At 40.1% G+C, this 18723-nt stretch overlaps 1 protein-coding gene across 1 annotated transcript in view; it reads left to right on the top strand.

The window, feature by feature from the left end:
• Nucleotides 1-18723, top strand: part of znf827 (zinc finger protein 827) — a 98217-nt gene that overhangs the window by 34490 nt on the left and 45004 nt on the right. The window contains exons 2-4 of the mRNA XM_028443658.1: nucleotides 742-2010; nucleotides 7229-7401; nucleotides 8215-8707. Coding sequence (XP_028299459.1) covers nucleotides 742-2010; nucleotides 7229-7401; nucleotides 8215-8707 — 1935 coding nt within the window. The remainder of the gene's footprint in view (nucleotides 1-741; nucleotides 2011-7228; nucleotides 7402-8214; nucleotides 8708-18723) is intronic.

The following is an 18723-nucleotide window of genomic DNA, read 5'->3' on the forward strand; positions in this document are numbered from 1 at the left end:
TTTCACTGCTTCATAGTTTTAGATCTTACAAACTTGTGTTCAGTAACTTGAAAGGGAGATGTCAGTTTTGACATTTTGTTTCACCCAGGCTAGCTGCTTTTGACATATTCTCATGGAGATTTGTTAATATGTATCAGGAATATTCTCTCTTCTTTGTTCGCCCTTGTCTGGCAAGCTGTAATGTTTTGCTTATGAATATTGATACATGAAGTGTATATTAATGACCCCTGGTGACCTTAAACCTATCCTTATTGGCTCCCTGGTGGTATCTGCAGGCTCATGAATATTAATCTAGTTCTGTAACCTCCATTACCCTAATCTTTGCTGTCTAGCCTCCCAGAAGGACCCGTTGTCATGGTAACCCCTTTACTAGGCTCTTCCAGACCAAGGGTGTGAAAAATGTGGTTAAAAAGGACAGAAAAATCTAAATTACTCAAACATCTTGGATATGTCTTGTGGAAAGCCACCATTATATAAGATGAGGGTTGAGTTTGCACTGTCAATTTACTGTTCCCCCTGCTGAGCACTGAAGTGACTTTTACGTTCTAAAAGGTCACTGGACTTGCGTTTGTGCAGGTGTCTGGCAGGGATGTCAACATTTTTTCCTGATCTTTAGATTTTACATTACACAGATTAATAATTGCTGTTAAGTTATGAAAACTTGTCAACACAACAAGTGTTAGGTTATCTGTTATTTCCAGAGGTTGTGCCCTAATTGTTTGATTTTCTTTCCTTTCTTAGATCTGGACAACAATGAAGAGGGATCTAATGGTTGTGCTGTGGAGGAGGAAGGATGGTTTGGGAATGCCTCCGACACTCGCTCGGAAGCATCGTCCTTTGGAGACACTCAGGATGAGCTCCTCCTCCCCAGAGGTTCCTCTCCTGATGAACAACCTGGAGGCAGCGCTGGGTCCGGAGAACATGACGCATGTGGAGGGGAGAGCTCCTTGGGTTGCCCTACACCCATCCATCGTGCCTCTTTGGAACTGCTTGGACTTGATGGAGGGGCCTACTCGGCCCAGGACACGCTCTCCTCTGTGGTGTCTTCGCTATACGGTGAAGCAGCTTCTAGAGCCCTTGGGAAACCTCTCAGCAGCAACCTGCGGCGCCTCCTAGAAGCGGGATCACTCAAACTTGACAGTGGAGAGCTTCTGGGCCAATCATCCAGGGGAAGTGCAGGTGGGGATTCACCTCCAATAGCTCTAGCCCCAACTTTGACTCTCTCCCCATCCTCCCATCATGCCCAACAGTTAAGTGCTCTTGCTCGAAAACTGGCCAATAGCAACAACAACAGTGGCTCAGCTTCCCCAGCCTCCTTGGCACCCTCGGTCACCAACATTAAGCAGGAGCCCCCTGACCCCTTTAACTCTGTCACCCCCAGCAATGGTAGTGGCTTTGTGTGGGCAGGTGTCACAGATAAGTGGCCACCTGCCAGTTGCTCCACACCCCGTGGATCCAGCCTCTCACCGGACTCTGCCATTCAGAAGTTAAAAGCAGCAGCTAATGCGGTTCTTCAAGACAAAAATGCCACCACCTGCTCTTCAACAACATCTTCTTCCACCTCTGCCTCATCTGCGGTACCTACCTTGGGGGGTGGTGCTCGAGGAGATGATGCAGTGCGCTTTGATGCCTTCAACTCTCCATTTAGCCCACAGTCAGCCAGCTCTACCCTTGCTGCACTTTCCAAGAAAGTCAGTGAGCGCAGCCAAGCTTCAACAACTACTAACGCTACTTCGGACCACCAATCCTCAGCAAGTTCCTTTCTCTCACTCGTGTCAATGACCTCTTCCGCTGCTTTGCTGAAGGAGGTAGCTGCAAGAGCTGCAGGAAACCTGCTAACAGAGAGAAAGGAAGGCTCTCCGTTGGCACCTGGTGGGGTCCTCCAAGAGGATGTGAAACCCCTGCTGGACAAGAACCAGAAACCATCCACGCCGTCCACACCCACCCAGAACCTGGAGTTGCTATTGCCTTCCACTCCAAAGAATAAAGGCAAAATTAACATCCAAGCAGGTAATCTACATAAAGAAGCCTGATCTTTAGAATGGCAGAGGGTTTGAAAGTGTTTCATTATTTCATTTTGAAACAAAAAAGGAAAGTCAGTTTTTATTTTTTCCTTTATCGTAACCAGTTATATTTTTTGTAACTATTACCACTTTCACCTGAAAAATGATCAAACAGGACTTGTCAGAGGTACAGTATAACATCTTCTTTTTAACATAAACATAAATGGAAAATACACAGTTTTCTGACACTATTTAAACATTTCAACATGATTAGTTTGGTCATTTAAAAAAAAAAGTGTAATATTTATTAGATGTTATTTTAACTGCAGCTTTTACAGGACAATGTCAGTGAACCTTTCCGAGTTATCAATGGAATATATCTCAAAACTTCATTGATTTCCACTATTGACTTACTCTAAGTAGTCTGTAAGAAATAGAAACAATAAATACATTCAAACAAATTCCGATTTTTAAGAGTTGCAAATATAATGTTTTTGTTATTTATTTGAGTCTTTTATTTTTAAGCTTATGTCAGTAGTTGCCATCAATTCTAACCAATTTCTAAGCACTGCTGTGTTTTTACCACAGAGGCTTTGGGACCTACACCACCCATAAAAAATGCAGTGACATAAACTGGGGCAAATGTCCCATTTTAATGAACATTTACACCAAAATTTGTTGCAGTTAGATAAGATACAGGTATGATCAATGTTCGTCACAGCTGTGGAATAAGATTTGTTGGGTCTTGCATAGAAAGTTTATTCTTTAAAAAAATATTTTATCCAGAAACTCAACACAAATTAATTTAAAATACATATATTCAAAGAGACATGTAAATATTATAGTAGCTCTATGCACAGGAAAAAAACTCCTAGTAGAATATGTACTAACTTACTGCCTCCTATTATTAGAAGTAATTACTTTTGGTTGGAAAAGCTACTTATAATAAATCTCATCCACTCCATCCCTATTTATTTTGTATCCCATTCAAAATATGGCTGCTATCCACATTAGGGTCCCGACCCTTGTGATGCGAACCTCTGTTTTGCACAGTGTGCTTCTTTTTAAATCAAATAAGATTATTCAACAAATTGTTCACACCATGCAAGCGGGTGATAGATAGGATTCATGATTAAAATGTGTGTTATACATTCACAAAATTGCCATTTTGCCGTCACCAACTGTCACCAAAATACCATCAGAGAAACACAGTCACTCTCAACATGTTTTCTCTAGTTTTGTAATGGTTTTGTTCTCACCTCACTGGTGCTGAAGTTCGCGAGGACTGTAGCCTCAGCTTAACTGTCAGCTGAGCAGAGCGCACAGCCGAGAGAGAAAACAGTCCTGGCTGGCCTTCTAGTCTGGGAAATGGTCCGTGGGCTCGACGGGGGGTTCTGACTGAGACCTCACTGCCTTCCCAGACCAGCTCATTTGTGCTTGGATGTGCGCGCTGCCAAAAAGGGGGCCATCAATGTGTGCTTGGCACAGCAGGGAGCCCTGGAGTCCATATCCATCTCAGCAGCCTCAGCCTGGCTTCAGCCCCCTCTAAACAGAGCTCTCTGCACCGATCAGCACAGTAGACTGAAGGCCAAACACATCATACTTTCCACTGACTGGATACAGATGTGGGCACACACACATACTCCGGCTCTGCAACACACAAACATTAGAATATCTTAGTGTACCAAGATGTAGACGTATAACCTAAACAAAGACACGCACGCACATAGCTTTGTCTCATGGACAGGAAGAGGGAATACTCCACAGTTCAGGCTCCAACTAAGTAGCCTTAAGGGAGAACAGAATGTTTTCAGGGAGATGGATGGGCACTTCTTAGGGATTGTGTCGCAACCCCGCCAAATCTAAAATGGCTGGATCAAATTGACTTCAGACAGATGAGGCGGCCGATGTAATATTCTGTGATCTGCATGCTAAAAAGGGGGTCTGCACTTACCGGGCATGCTGTCAAGGTCGAACAGCACTGTAAAACTGCAGGTAGTTGTTTGGTCGCCAGACTGAAAAATGTGACCTTGATTATTGACTCTCAAGTCTTGTTTTATTGCCGCTCCCTGCCAGCTCCACTATAAACTGTGTTCTATGGAATATGCATATTCAACATAAACAGCATCAAGTTTTGTGATTCATAACTGCGTGAACACGGGAAATGAACACTAGAATTCAAAAACAAAGCACGGGGCACACACACATTTAATGTATCTGCTTCATTTGCTCATACTTGGAGTAAGCAGAAGTAATTTTTGCATTGTGATCTCTGCTGTGCTAGGAGAGGTTGGGACGCAGATGGTGGTTTATTGTTGCAAATAGGCAGTCTCGAGGTTTTACACCTCAGGTCAATGAATGGCTGAGCACAGTAATTTCACCAAACACTGATTACCAGATGTTTTTCAAGGAACGGCACTGGAATACTTATGAAGCCATCCTGACAGGCCCTTGTAGAATTTGTAATGCAATCATGGCTCTTTCTAATAAGACCAATTAAACAGTAATGGATGCCGGAAATGAAGCCAACAACAATAATCAAGATACTAAAACATGCTGGAGTTCCTACTTTCATTGTTCCAATGCTTCCAGCTGGCATTTTTCAAGATGGTTGACATTGTTCTATTTTACAGGCGTTGTCACGAACACATCACATCCATGTTTGTGTGGCTCTCTGGGTTTAAAGGATGATTAGCATTTTGTTTGCTTTGGTTGTCAAACTTGACTCTTGGTTTGCCAAATTATCTTGAAAACTTCAAGTTGTGGCATCCTATTAAAAGGTGCAATCCTAAAGTCGTGATTCAGTCAAATATTTGTAGACTCCCACATATTGTACATTAGCATTAGCTGACACAACTCCAACTTAAATATTAGTCAATCTCAATATTTATGCTCCAGATTTTTGTTCGGCATGGCTCCTGTTTATAATTTAGCACTAATTTTGGCATTGAATTGATGTAAAACAAGAATTGCATCACTCAGGCTCGAGGACTTTCCTGTAAGACATTTTTGAATGTCTCAGTGAAAACATTCTCATGCTAATGTTCTGACAGGTTTGAACTATTTAAAGATATGAGCTTAGAGAGCGATGTCAAACTCAATCAAACAGGGTGACAAAATTAGAACGGACTCCAACTCATGGCCGAACCCAAATAGATCCAGTGGATTATAAAAGTATTGATACCCTTTGAACTTTTCCACAGATCAGGTAGTAGAATCTACAACTTCAAAAGACTTATTTGAAGTTTCCTACAGCCAATGTTGGGCACATAGCAAACATGTGGAAGAAGGAGTCCTGGTCAGATGAGACCAAGTTTTAACTTTTTGGACTGAATGCAAAAAGCTATGTGTAGTATAACACTGCTTATGACCCTAAACACATCATCTCCACTGTGGAATATGGTGGTGGTCGCATCATGCTGAGGGGATGCTTTTCTTCAGTAAGGAAAGAGAGACCGGTCAGAGTTGATGAGTAGATAAATGGAGCCAAATCCAGGGGAGTCTTGGTAGAAAATCTGTAAGTCTGCAAAAGACCGACAGATAGTTTAAGGACCTCAAACATACGGCCAGAGCTTTATGGAATGGTTTAGAATCAGATCAAAGCATATCCATGTTTTAGAATTGCCCAGTCAAAGTCCAGACCTTAATCCAATTGAAAATCATTGGCCAGACTTGAAAATTGCTTTTCCCAGATGCTCTCCATCCAATCTGACTGAGTTGGAGACATATCCCAAAAGACTTGCAGCTGTGATTGCAGCTAAAGATGACTCTACAAAGTATCGACTCAGGGGGACTGACACTTTCGCACAGCACACTTCCTTTTTATACCTTTTTTTTTAATTGAGATCCAAAGTTTTTTTTTATTTAGAATTTTCTTTTAGCACCACATATCCTTTTCCTCTAGTTTTACAATTATGCTGCATGTTGTGTTGGTTTATCACATAAAATCCCAAGACAATACATTTATATTTGTAGTTGTAATGTAAGATGTACGTAGGTATTTTAGGGGTATGAATACTTTTGCAAACCAATATATTTTTTCAGAAAGATGTAGTTTAATTTACTCCAAATCCATAAATTTAACTCTTATGTTACTAGGGGTGTCCCGATCTGATATCAATCGGCCCGATATTAGCCTGAAAATGAATATCGGATTAAAATTTTCCCAATTTATTTTTTATTTATTTTATTCAGTTGTAGAATACTGTAGATATTATGGTGAAGGTTATGTATGTAAAAATTTGGTTAATAATAAATGGGTCAGTGTTTCCTTATACCTATTGTTGCTGACTATTGTTCTCTGTTTGAGTAAACATCACTTGATCAAGCCTTTTCTAACATTCCACACTACAAAATAAGTAATTATATTTATTTTATTAAAGAAAAAAATTATGTATGATTCATGCTGATATCTGATCAATATCGGTATCGGCGGATACGCAGGGCTGCAATATCGTATCATATCGGAAATGAAAAAGTTGCATCGGGACATCCCTATATATTACCATCAGAATGCCCACTGATTAAATGGGGAAAAAAAAGCAAAAAAAAAAAAAAACACTTAAATAAAATTAAATTAAAAACACTATATATATATATATATATATATATCATATTTATTGGATTGAAATTTCTTTGACTTTAAACTCTGTATGAGCTTTTTAAAGTTTTAAACTGGTTATAAAAAATAAACAACGATTAAATATTTAATACTTTTCCTATTTGAAGTGCTAAAAAACATAAAGCACCACCCTTTTTGACCATTTGCTGTGTGGTTCTAGTTTCAGACTGACATAAAGTTTAAAAAATATATACTGTATATATTTTATTCTTGTGTATGTTCTGGTAATTTTGTGTTTTTGTATTGTCTAATAGAAAAACATATATTATTTTGCGGGCCAGATATTATCGCTTATATACGCTGTTGGGATTTAGAAGAGACCCCAAAAATGTATGAGTACCCCTGCTATTCAGTAGCAATGGTAGATTCAAGCAGAATATTAAAACAATGTCAAACATTTCCTAGGCTACATTTTTATACCCATTATTGTAATATCTTTAAACAATATATTTTTCATATAATATATATTTCATGAGAAATCTGAAAGGGAAGTCCCAACTTAAGAAGTCAAAAATAAACCTAAGTGTACTTTACCCAAGTGCCCAAAATTTTATGGGTTTATGTTCCTCCTTACATGGTGACATTTTCTCTCACTTTCTTTAAGGCTCTCCTGAGGATGGTGGCAAACCATTCCAGTGTCCTGTGTGCGGACTGGTCATTAAACGCAAGAGCTACTGGAAGAGACACATGGTAATCCACACAGGCTTGAAAAGCCATCAGTGCCCGCTGTGTCCATTCCGCTGTGCTCGCAAAGACAATCTCAAATCTCATATGAAGGTAAAAACTTTTTTTTATTTACATAGTTGTATAGCAGTGTTTTTCAACCTTGGGGTTGGTTGCCTGGAGTTTAAATGGGCTTGCCTGAAATGTCTAGTATTTTTTTTTCAAATTAAAACAACATGCACTCTTAATCAACTCTATTCTATGCTTTAACTTTGTAAAACATACATCTAGTCAAAAATAATGTGGTATTTCATAAAAAGGGTATCATTAGGCAAGGTTTGCATGAATATTATGATGGAGATAAAAATAAAAAATACTTAAAAATCTTATACAGGACTATAATGTAACTGAAATAGGACAGAAAATACATTTGAATAGATTTTGAAGATTTTTTTTTAAAACAGCATGGGCCAGACAGTCTCACCACATAATATTTTAACACTTTGAATAATAGAACAAATTACAGAAGTAATTTAGCAAGTAACATTTTTTAAAAAAAGGTACTACATTTGGTGTTTTTAAGCATTTAACCTTTTTTTCACTAAAATAAGTGCAGTTGGACAGATTTTAGGTGTCACGTGATTGACCGAATACAGTATAACTAACGTAATCAAAAAGTAATTCTAGAATTTTTTTTATTTGGGGTCGCTAGAAATTCTTGATATAAAAATGGGGTAACGATCCAAAAAAGGTTGGGAAACACTATTGTACAGTGTCAAGTGTTCACTTTCAAATGTTGCCTAATTGTAAATGATCATCACGACTTAAACTGTAAATATATACATTGTTGAATGGTTTTACTTTACATACTTGAGATGAAGTTCATACTCCTGGTAGACCATTTGTTAAAGTCTCCATCTTTTCCAGGTACATCAGCACCAGGATCGGGGTGAGACATTTCAGTGTGAACTTTGTCCCTTTACCTCCTCGCGTCACTTCAGCCTAAAGCTCCACATGCGCTGCCACCAGCACTTCCCCCGCACAGACGTTAAGGTGAAAGAGGAGCTCACCACCGACACAGAAGGCGAGGGCTCCCTGATGGGTGACAGTGGCTTCACAGACCTGCGAGGGACCGAGATGTCCCCGCTGCACTCAGACACTCAGCAGACTTCGCCTCCGGTCGAGGTTTCCTCTAATCATGTACACATCAAGGAGGAGCCACAGGAGAGAGACCTTTCCGTGCTCTCCCCCTTCAGCATCTGCAGGGACCATGCTAGCAGCAGTGCCAACTCCCTGGACCTGCCTGGAGCCAGGGTTGGAGGAGGGGTCCAATCTAGTCCTAGTGGTCCAACCGCAGCCTCCATCTTCAGCCCTGACATCTCCACCAAAACAGCCACTGATCTACTGATGAAGCTCTCAGGTGAGTGTTTTTAACCCTTCACATGTCAGTGTGCGGTTTGGTTTTTACTCTAATACACTAAATAGCTCAGTATGATGGGAAAATATTAAAAAATAAATAAAAAGGTAAACAAAAGACTTTTAGGTTATTTTGCATTTTTGTTTTGCAGTACTTTTTAAAACTTTATTGAAACACATTTTTGCAAATGTGAAAGTATGTTTTTTATTACATCAACATATAATATAAATCTTTAAATGTATACAAATATTGATAAAATGTAAGTTTTTTTATGCTCTTCATTAATCAGCAGACCAAATTCTGACATCAGAAAATGTCAGAAGTCACAAGTGTAAAAAACACGTATTACAAAACCTTGTAAATAAAACACTCTAACTAAAAAAATATTTGCAAGTCCCACAATTAAAGTGTTAGAATAAATAAGGCTATGTGGTTTCAACAAATGCCTTTAAAACAAAAACAACAAAGAACAGTCTCAACGGGCGGAACTCCTATTATCCATAATTGTTTTGTTGATTGTAGAATTTTCTAAGCTTGACTTTTCAACTCTGTTCACCACAATTTTACTTTCATCAGCATTATTTTAGTCCTCCTTGATTCCAATATAAAGACATCTGTGCTGATTTCCAGCTCAATGTTGTCTCACCTTTGTCTCGAGTTCAGTTTTGATTATTTACTTCTACCAGAAATAACATTCGTAAGAAGTGTAAACACTTCATGTCTATTGCTTCAGGTCAAGGAAGCCGTATGTGTCTGAACAATGTTTAAACGGCTTTAAAACAGTGCCAGCTTTAAATGCATGGCAGGTTCTTCAAACATCTAGGGAAAAGACAGATTTAGCTTTTGCCCCTCACTTCTTATATTTTTAATCTTTAGCAATGGAATAGAGTAAGATCTATTAAGATTGCAGGGATTTTACTAATTAAAGTTTCACTTAGTCTTTTTCTGAAGTTCTTTGGTAATGTTGGTTTTTGACTTTTGTATAATTGTATTATTTGTGATAATTTACCATAACATCCATAGAAATAATCTGCACAACCCTGTTTCCTGTGAAAGTGACACTTGACGTGCACAGAAACCTGATACAACTGCCAACAAAATGACCGTAATTTCCGGGCTATAAAGTGCACTATTTTATTGGCCGCATCACAAGAATTTAGTAATTTTCTAAGAAAAATCCACACAAATGCCGCACTTTGTTGGCTGATAGTAATATTGGGTGCCCTTCAGACAACTCGACCAATCAGAACGGGCAGGTAGGCGGGCTGCTGTATTCAAGTTAGATTTCACAGAAATGTCTGTGTTTCAACTGATAAGTTTTCTTTACTACATGAAGTCACCTCCTCACTGCCCCACGTCTACTTATCAATCCATTTACAGCTCTTTATGGTCACTTTTTACTGAAACCAGACCGATACACTGCTTCGTCCTCTCTTCTTACCGTGAATTACCGCGGAGCGATCACAGTGAATAAGACTCTGAGTCAGAATACAGACGTGATCACTTCTGAACAAATCCAACATGGTGATTTGGCAACTTCATGCTGTTATGCTACTATTACAAACTGGCTGATTTTTCTGTCTGTCCGTCCTCCTTACGGAAGAGTCTCCATCAGCCTCAGAGTCCAGAGCACCGATCAATCCTGAACAAACCTAACGGGTGATTTAACAACTTTATGCTGTTTATTCTTCTATTATAAACTGGCAGACTTTTACTTCATCCATGCTGCTGCTGAGGCTCTCTCTTTCTCTGACAACATTTATCTGCATCGTTGCTATGACAAGGCACTGTGCATCATGACAAAATGAGTGATCAGAATGATTCAGTGCGAGCAAGAACAATTTAATGTTAACAATTTCTTTGTTCCACCTGGTCTAATGTGACAGAGCTGAATTTTGTGGCGGCATGAAGCTTATGAAACCGGGAAAAATCCACAATTTAGCCGCGTCATTGTTTAAGCCACAGGGTTGACAATCATTTCCTCTTGAGAGTTTGGTTTTCAAAGTGCTAAATACAGAGTAAACAAGAGACTGAATTAGTGACCAATGACCATCATTGAAAAGCATCAGAAAACACTAAATAAATTCTAATGGGATTTGCTATTGGCCCAACTCTGTGCACTCACTGGACCAATCATAGAGCCTGCTGCACCGTATGCTAATGTGTGCTTGTTTTGTACCACTACCAGTCAGTGTCGCCTCTTTACTCATTTACTAGGACATCTTAGCATTTTGTTTATGATGCAGTTCTTTCTATTCTGTAATGACGGGCTTTGCCATAGTAATAACTATCCAAAGAGTATTTGCTTCAGACAGATTAATAAAAAAAGAGACAAAACGAGACTCTGTTCTCCTGCTGGTTTGCTTTGATTCAAGTTCAATTATCATTTCTTTGTATAAATTTAATTTATGCAAAAATATGCTTCTAGTTTTTGTATTGTATCTATTAAAATTGTAGAATCTAAATCTAAATATTTTTCCCAATGTTAACGGAGAATATCTGATAATGAACAGGGTATACGAGGACTGTGTGCATTGCAAATTTTGTATATTGACCTCACATCATTGATTAGAAAGCTGTTTCTAATATGAGCCCAGATTTCCTTGTATTGCCTGCAGAAATTAAGACCCCAAAAAGCAGTTTGGCATTAACATTAGATCTGAAATTGTTTACATGTATTCAAAATTGGTGCATAAAAAAGAAAGTGTGTTTCACATATTTTGTTAGTATAAATTTTGCCCGAATTAATAAACAAGAGACTTTAGAAAATATGTAATTTGTCTCAGAATAAACAACTGTTGAGAAATATGGCTCACTATGAAATGCCCTAACAAGGTTTTCTTGTGTTTAATAACGTGATTGTGTATTTACAGTTTGTGTTAGACTTGTGTTAGACAGGCTTTCTGTCCTGTGTGTAGTGTGTACACTGTATTGTACTTGATATCATCAAAGCCAATATACACACACACACACACATAATCCCTTTTTATTACATAAGGGTTCAACTTCAAACTTTTGGAGAAGAAAACTTACTTTCACAGTTATTTGTAAAAAATAACAATTTAATTTGAATGTAGAGGGTTACGGATGAATAATTCATCAAAACATCTAAAAAAAAACCTGCAACCTTGGGATAAACACAGGACTGTGAAAACTGGCTCTGCCACTCCATATTCAAAAGTTGACACATCTTAATGATTTATACCCAGTCAATGTGCAAATGATTTACTTGGGTCCAACACATCTAACTCATCAGCATCCTCCCTTCTGTCGTCTGATTTCTGCGTACGGTGTGTTCAAATCAGATAAAGTCAATAATCATGTATCACTAGGCTCTGACCACAATTTAGACATTTAGGTCATTTTATAATCTTTCATAGAACATTTTCCACTGCATTATGTTGGCATGCTGTAGAGCCATTCATTGGAACATTTTAAATAGCTAGAAACCAATAAAGCTCTTGGATTACAAATATATATAAAGCATTATGTATAGTCCTTAGTTTATTGTAGAATGGTACTTATAATTACCAAAGTATTGGGTTAATTAATATTCGGCTAGATATATCATCAAAATGTGTTTTATCATATTTAGTTTCAGTCTTCACACCCCAAACTTTAGTTACATTGACAAATAAGCTGGTCTCAGGTTTATAAAGTCTTCTACCAGTTTGTATGCATTTGACAATGTTGCAGAATGCCAAAAGTGAGTCTCGGGGATGGTAGCAAGATTGATGGAAAAAGGTTGACAAAGGTTGAGTGCCAGGGTCGGGGCTGCAACTGCCACTCTTTCACTTATTGCTGTGTAATTAGATTGAGATCTGGAGCAGGGATGGAAGAAAAAACCCTGGGAACATTAGAGTAATTAAAAATTTATGCATAATTCATAATTAAAAAGGAATTCCTAATTTGAATTCATTAGCGCCCTCGGCGTCATCCTGTGACCCCGCCAGGATGCATTGAGACTAGATAGGCTTATTTAACTCCCCCTCGATGTCGCACGCCCTGGCTCCACATGGATGCCCCCTGGGTGCCAGTTGGACTTCACTCCCAGACTGCACAATCAGGCCTGAGTTACAATGGCTCCATGCAATGTCAGTTCAGTGTCAAGTAGCGGACGGAGATCTTAGTCATGGCATCATTCGAGGAACAAGAGGGAGGATTTAAAAGGACCGAATGAAAGGATGTTGGACTTGTATGCATGATGATGGTTTATAATGAATACTGCCACATTGATCAGTAACTTATTTGTTTGTTGTGCGATTGACTTAAGAAAGAAGGTTATGAAACTGAGAAACAGTAAACTCAGATCTCTGGAAGACGTGGCCATTCCGTGAAACGGCCAATGAAGAAGAGGTGAGGAAGTTGCTCTTGAGACATCTAGAATCTATTTCTTTTGACCTCCATGCCAACCCAGATTGAGTGTGTACACGAGTGGCTCATCCCTCAATCCCACAAGGTCCATGAGAAGTGGGTGGAAGGACATGTATAAAGCTGTAGAGGGAAACGAGAGGACAAGCAGGAGACCTATGAAGTGACAGCAAGTAAGCAAGAGGAACTAAGCACCAAAGAGGGAGTTGCATAGAGTTCCCCAAGCTTCTAAAAGCCTGCGAACTTTGTCTGACCTCTGACATAATAAGCATATCGTTTTTGGGGGCTGCCCTGCTTTCCATTGAGTGTTATGCTGATACCCTTTGATTTTTATCCTTGCATGCTGACACAACCACGATTCTAGTGTGATTCACATTTTGATTCAAAGATGAAAGCCACAGACGCCCCTTTGAAATGCACAGCTCCTACCCTGTGCCCAGTGGACCTGGAGTTAATAATGACAGTGGGCATGGCACCCCCCATCCCTTCTTGCTGCTGTGACACAGGCACAACGAGCTTGACCCTGGCTGGGTGTGAATAATTGGCATGCAGGGGGTTGTGGGAGGTGTTGCATCTGTCATGACGCTTCTGCAGTTGTCTTATTTGTCCCGGTCCTAAGGGACTGTCCTGTATGTCACACTGTGTGACAGTAATATGATGCAAAGACCGAACTGTTAACATTGTCCATGTTAAACCAGCTGGGTTTTCTCATTGTAAAAATAAAAAGTTTCAGTATTTTTTGTCAAATACTAGTACACATTTGTTGTGACATTTTTCTGACACCGAATGTATTGAATTTCAAAAAGGCTTGTTTTTTTGGCTTTTTGTAAATGTCTAGTTGTAATCTGATGTGTCCCTTGCTTTCCAGCTCTGTATGAACAGACACAAGTAGGCCTTTTGTGTGTGACCTCTGGTCCATACATCCCCACTGCAGCCATCAGTATCACTGTCCAGTGTCTAGCACACTGTCAGCTATTGTTGGGTTCTCAACCTGCCCTGCGTAGCCCTGTCCATTTTTTTTTCTTCGGGAGAAAACAGCAGCCAATTGTCAGAGGGGGAGCAGACTGGCGTGACAGAGGTGGAAAGCTAATGAAGTTATTTGACGGCAGCCTTGGCCACAGAGTGAGAGGTGAGGTGGAGTGGACAAGGGCCTGGTAGCAAGAGGGATGGAGTGCAAGAGAGAAGCTTGGCATGATCGGGGGTGTGGGGTGGGGTTGGAAGTGAAACTGGTGAGAAAAAGTCCGGAGGTGGCGTTGGTGGCAGGTGTCAGAAGGCTGCAATAACACGTTGACAAACTGATGGCATCGTCAAACCAGAGCTAGAGCTGACACTAGTCTGAGAACATTGTCACTCAGAGGAGAATTCCAGACACCCAGCGATGCCCATCGCTGCTCTCTCCTCACATACTGCTCTGCCAGGCGCACCACGCTCATGATGCTGTTGTGATTGTGAAACTTAGACAGACAAAAGGCTGAAGTGTAAGCTTGCTGTTGCTGGCTGAATTGTTCTGTTGCGCTCTGGCTTTTTGCTCCCTTGGCCAACAGTACGAAGAAATAAGAAAAAAAACTTGCCCATCACATTAGGCTACTAAATAATTCAAGCATATAAATGCATGCTATTTATAGCGGCGATCCAAAAGGTCAGTGGAGTGGGTGACTTTATGTGTGAGTGCACATCCTGGAGTTGTTTTTGTCCTGGTTAGGTCACAAAGGATAAGAACTTGAGACTATCAGTATGTTGAGAGCATTTTTGTTTTGGGCTCATGGGCTCTTCATGACCGTGTTTAGTTACAATTGGCGTCATATAATGTAATTAGTTTGCAGCCACAGAAATGTTAACGTGTGCATGGTTGACTGTGGTAGCGTATTTTACGTGTGTTTGTAAGGCGCTGACCAAGGCTGCTGTCCCTGTCTGATCCGACATGGCCCAACACGCTTCTAATTAGAGGACGTCCTTCCAGGTGCTGACCAGGTTATACTTAGCCGGCTTGCTGACATCTGACAGTGTGACATTTCCAGCTGGTGCAGTGTGCGACCTCGCATCACTGCCCCTGAACTTGAAGGTCACAGCACCCCTCATCAACTCCCCCCCCCCCCTGCTCAACCCATCTTTCCCTTACGGCCTCCTGAAATGCAGTCCCAGCCCTGTGCGGTTTGGTATTGTCGCGTCACATTGGTGGTCAGAACACCAGCACCTGTCCCCTTTTTACTTGCCCTCGTATCACCCCAGCTTTAACTCCCTGGCATAGATCATCATTAATCAGAGACACCGGGGCCGGCACAGATTGATGATGCGGGCAGCGGGCGGCGGGCCTATGGCGGTTAGAGATGTTAGGTGAGATGATAGGGTGTGAAGAGGAGCAGATTTCTGCTGGGGCCAGAGGAGACAGGACAGCAGTCTGCCAAAGAGTGATAGCCCCACCTCAGTTTGTGTGTGTGTGTGTGTGTGTGTGTGTGTGTGTGTGTGTGTGTGTGTGTGTGTGTGTGTGTGTGTGTGTGTGTGTGTGTGTGTGTGTGTGTGTGTGTGTGTGTGTGTGTGTGTGTGTGTGTGTGTGTGTGTGTGTGTGTGTGTGTGTGTGTGTGTGTGTGTGTGTGTGTGTGTGTGTGTGTGTGTGTGTGTGCGCGCGTGTGTGTGCGTGCGTGTACACTGACTGTGGGAAACGGAGCATACATACTCATGTTGTTTTTAACTGTCATAGGATGGTACTTCTCCATGTGTTTATCACTCTTCACAGTCGTTATAGCATTTTTAAGCATTAGTAGGGCTGCACAATTAATCTAATTTTAATTGTGATCCCAATTTTGGGTGCCATGATTAAATTAATGTGACTTTTTTTAAAATAAATTATCAATTTTAAAGCTTAATTTTATGTGTACACATAGTTTGTTTAGTAGTGCAATAATATGGGAAATGTTTGCGATTATAATCGTGATAATCATTTTGGCCATAATCGTGCAGCCCTAAGCATTGGTCTTCAAATTATATGCAAATTTGTGTACTTTTTGTTTTGAAACATTGTTCAAGTTCAAGACGAGTATATGCTGCACTGAAGATTCTGGAGTTCTAACGGTATATAATGAATTTGTAGTATACTGTATGTATATCGTAACATGATTAACTTCAGATTGCAAGTCCAATGCTGTTTCAAAATGCTTTGAATTACTAGCACGTTTAACTAAACCAAGCAGGTTTTTGAAGAATAATTTATTGATCACTTGTTTTTCCAAATAATCCTTTAAACAATAAACACATTTCGCCTCTGTGGGACATATCTTATCTTATATTATCTTATTGTTTTTGGGGGGGTGGGTGCAAGTTTTTAATAACCAAATCATCAATAGCATCATCGTCGTCTTTGGGTGATGTTGGGCAGCCACACTGCTGAGGGAAAACCACTGCATGCTGTGAAGAATCAGGCTTTTTTATCTAATCATTTTCAGAAGGCAAAAAAAAACATTTGATCACAGTAAATTATGTAAAGTTTTAACTTTGTCATTGTATGGTTAACTTTTGAGCTGATTTTGTTGATTAAGTAGCAGTTTCGAGTGAAGTTGTTAATGGCAAGAAGGCCATCATTGTGATTGCTGCAGTCAAGTAACAAGGTTGTGATTCAAAAGACCACAAACCACGAATGTATATAATGACTCAATATATCTACAGTGGTAGTATGTTGCAATTATGAGTCATGCTTTATAGACACATTTAATAAAGCAATTAATGTTAACAAGATTAAGTTATGAAACTGGTACTGTAACAAAGGCAGATGATTTGGAAGAGCTCTCAGCAGCAAGGCACTATGGGGCAGATTCACTAAGATCTGAAATAAAGGATGGTAAACCATGTGCGTCTCTGAATACTTTGGTGATGCTGTTTCTTCACCTGCTGTGAGGAATTCACTAACATTGCGCCACTAGTAGGTGCGCCTATATACCCCCCCCAACACGTTAATGTGGGTGCTCTGCTAGGTCCTGTAACTTTGACAAAAACTGTCATTGATCTGTTGATGCCATTGATCTGAGTAAATGCAGCAACAGAGTCTGTCGATCAGTCGATCAGCACCATTTGAAGATGATCTACTGACCATCATCCAGCAAGTCGGAGCTCTGAAGCAGCGCTTGTCACGCACAATCTCATTTGGGAACATCGTACCGTTGTTGCTTCAATTACACAGCAGCTCAGTTAATTCTGGCCTGGCATCAACGTGACACGAGAGTTTTAGGGTCAAAGCATGGAGAGAAAGACAGAGAAGCTCCCTGGAGCAGTGTGTCCGACTCAGGAGCAACTTTACTCTGCATTTTCTTATTCAGTGGCTGTTAATATTGACTATTCTTTCATTTAAAATATTTTCTTATACTAAAAAGGTTAACTGGAGCCTTTTTTTTCCATCTCCTCTGTGTTTATTCAGTGCAGCGATGATCTGTGTGTGTGTGTGTGTGTGCGTGTGTGTGTGCGTGTGTGTGTGCGTGTGCGTGTGCGTGTGTGTTTGCACCTGCCATGAGTCGTACTATTTTTCGGTGCTAAAACAATCACCGCAAACAGTTTCAGGTTTGATTAATTGCATTGCGCCCACTGCATTATTTTATTTCCCCCGCCCATTTTTTTGCGGCCCTACTTTACATATTCATCAGAGTGAAATGCGCTAAATGGATTAAGGGCACATTGTGACGCACAGTCTTGATTCCCTGGGGTTTGTACCAATTATTAGCGTGTGGAGTGACGTTTGCACACATTTTCATAACCCTAAACCTTTAGTGAATCCGCCCCTGAGTTACTCTGGAGTAGTCTTTTGCAACAAAGACAATTTGTCCTATTTTATTCTCTTCTCAAAGAGTCCATTTATGTTGTCTTGGTAGTAATATTCATAAAGTTGCTTTAATTTTTCAAAAAAAAGTTGAGGATCAAAAACTAATGTATTAATAGTGAGGTTACTTTCGGCATAATTGGGTTTAACTCCAGCTTTTATGTCTGTATTAGTCAGTTCACTTCACTGATGAAACTGTGAAAAAGGGTTTGGTGCACCTCAAGTTCATCAGCCTACAGAATAGTGATCTAAAGCCTTCTCTGTGTGACTTTACCCTAGCAAATCGAGCATATTTTATATCACTTTTCTACTGCTTGACTTTGGCGTTTTAATGGCCATTTTATGTTTCAACAGTCTTGTAAGCTGTAGCCTGTGTAAACCTTTGCTTAAGTGCAGAATGAAGGAACGTACTGAGGGACACAACGAAAAGGAGCTTGCCCTGCTGTTCTTTTCTTGGCTGCTATCGGAAGTCGCTCCATGTCTAATTATTAATTATTCATCCAAGGCGGATTAAGTGTGGCCCAGTTTCAGTTGGAGATGACTTTAGAGCAGAGGGATCCGTTTGACGACTCACTCCCTAACTTAGGCTACACACGGCAGAGATGGCGGATCAGGCTTCTGGTGATTACTTAATCTGCACGACTCTAGACGTAATGTCCTGTTTTTTAAGATGTCAAATAGATGAGGAAACTGTAGTTGCGTACAAAAAAAGTGCGGGGTAGGGGAGAACAATAGCAGATTAAAAAGGGCCTTGTTTTGAATACATTGAAGAACAAAGAGATGGAACCCTTTTAGTTGACGATCGTCATGTTGTCTGTTGTTGAGCAAGCCCACTTCAAGCTTGTCT

Source organism: Gouania willdenowi, chromosome 1, assembly GCF_900634775.1.
Source record: "Gouania willdenowi chromosome 1, fGouWil2.1, whole genome shotgun sequence".
NCBI classification, from domain to species: domain Eukaryota; kingdom Metazoa; phylum Chordata; class Actinopteri; order Blenniiformes; family Gobiesocidae; genus Gouania; species Gouania willdenowi.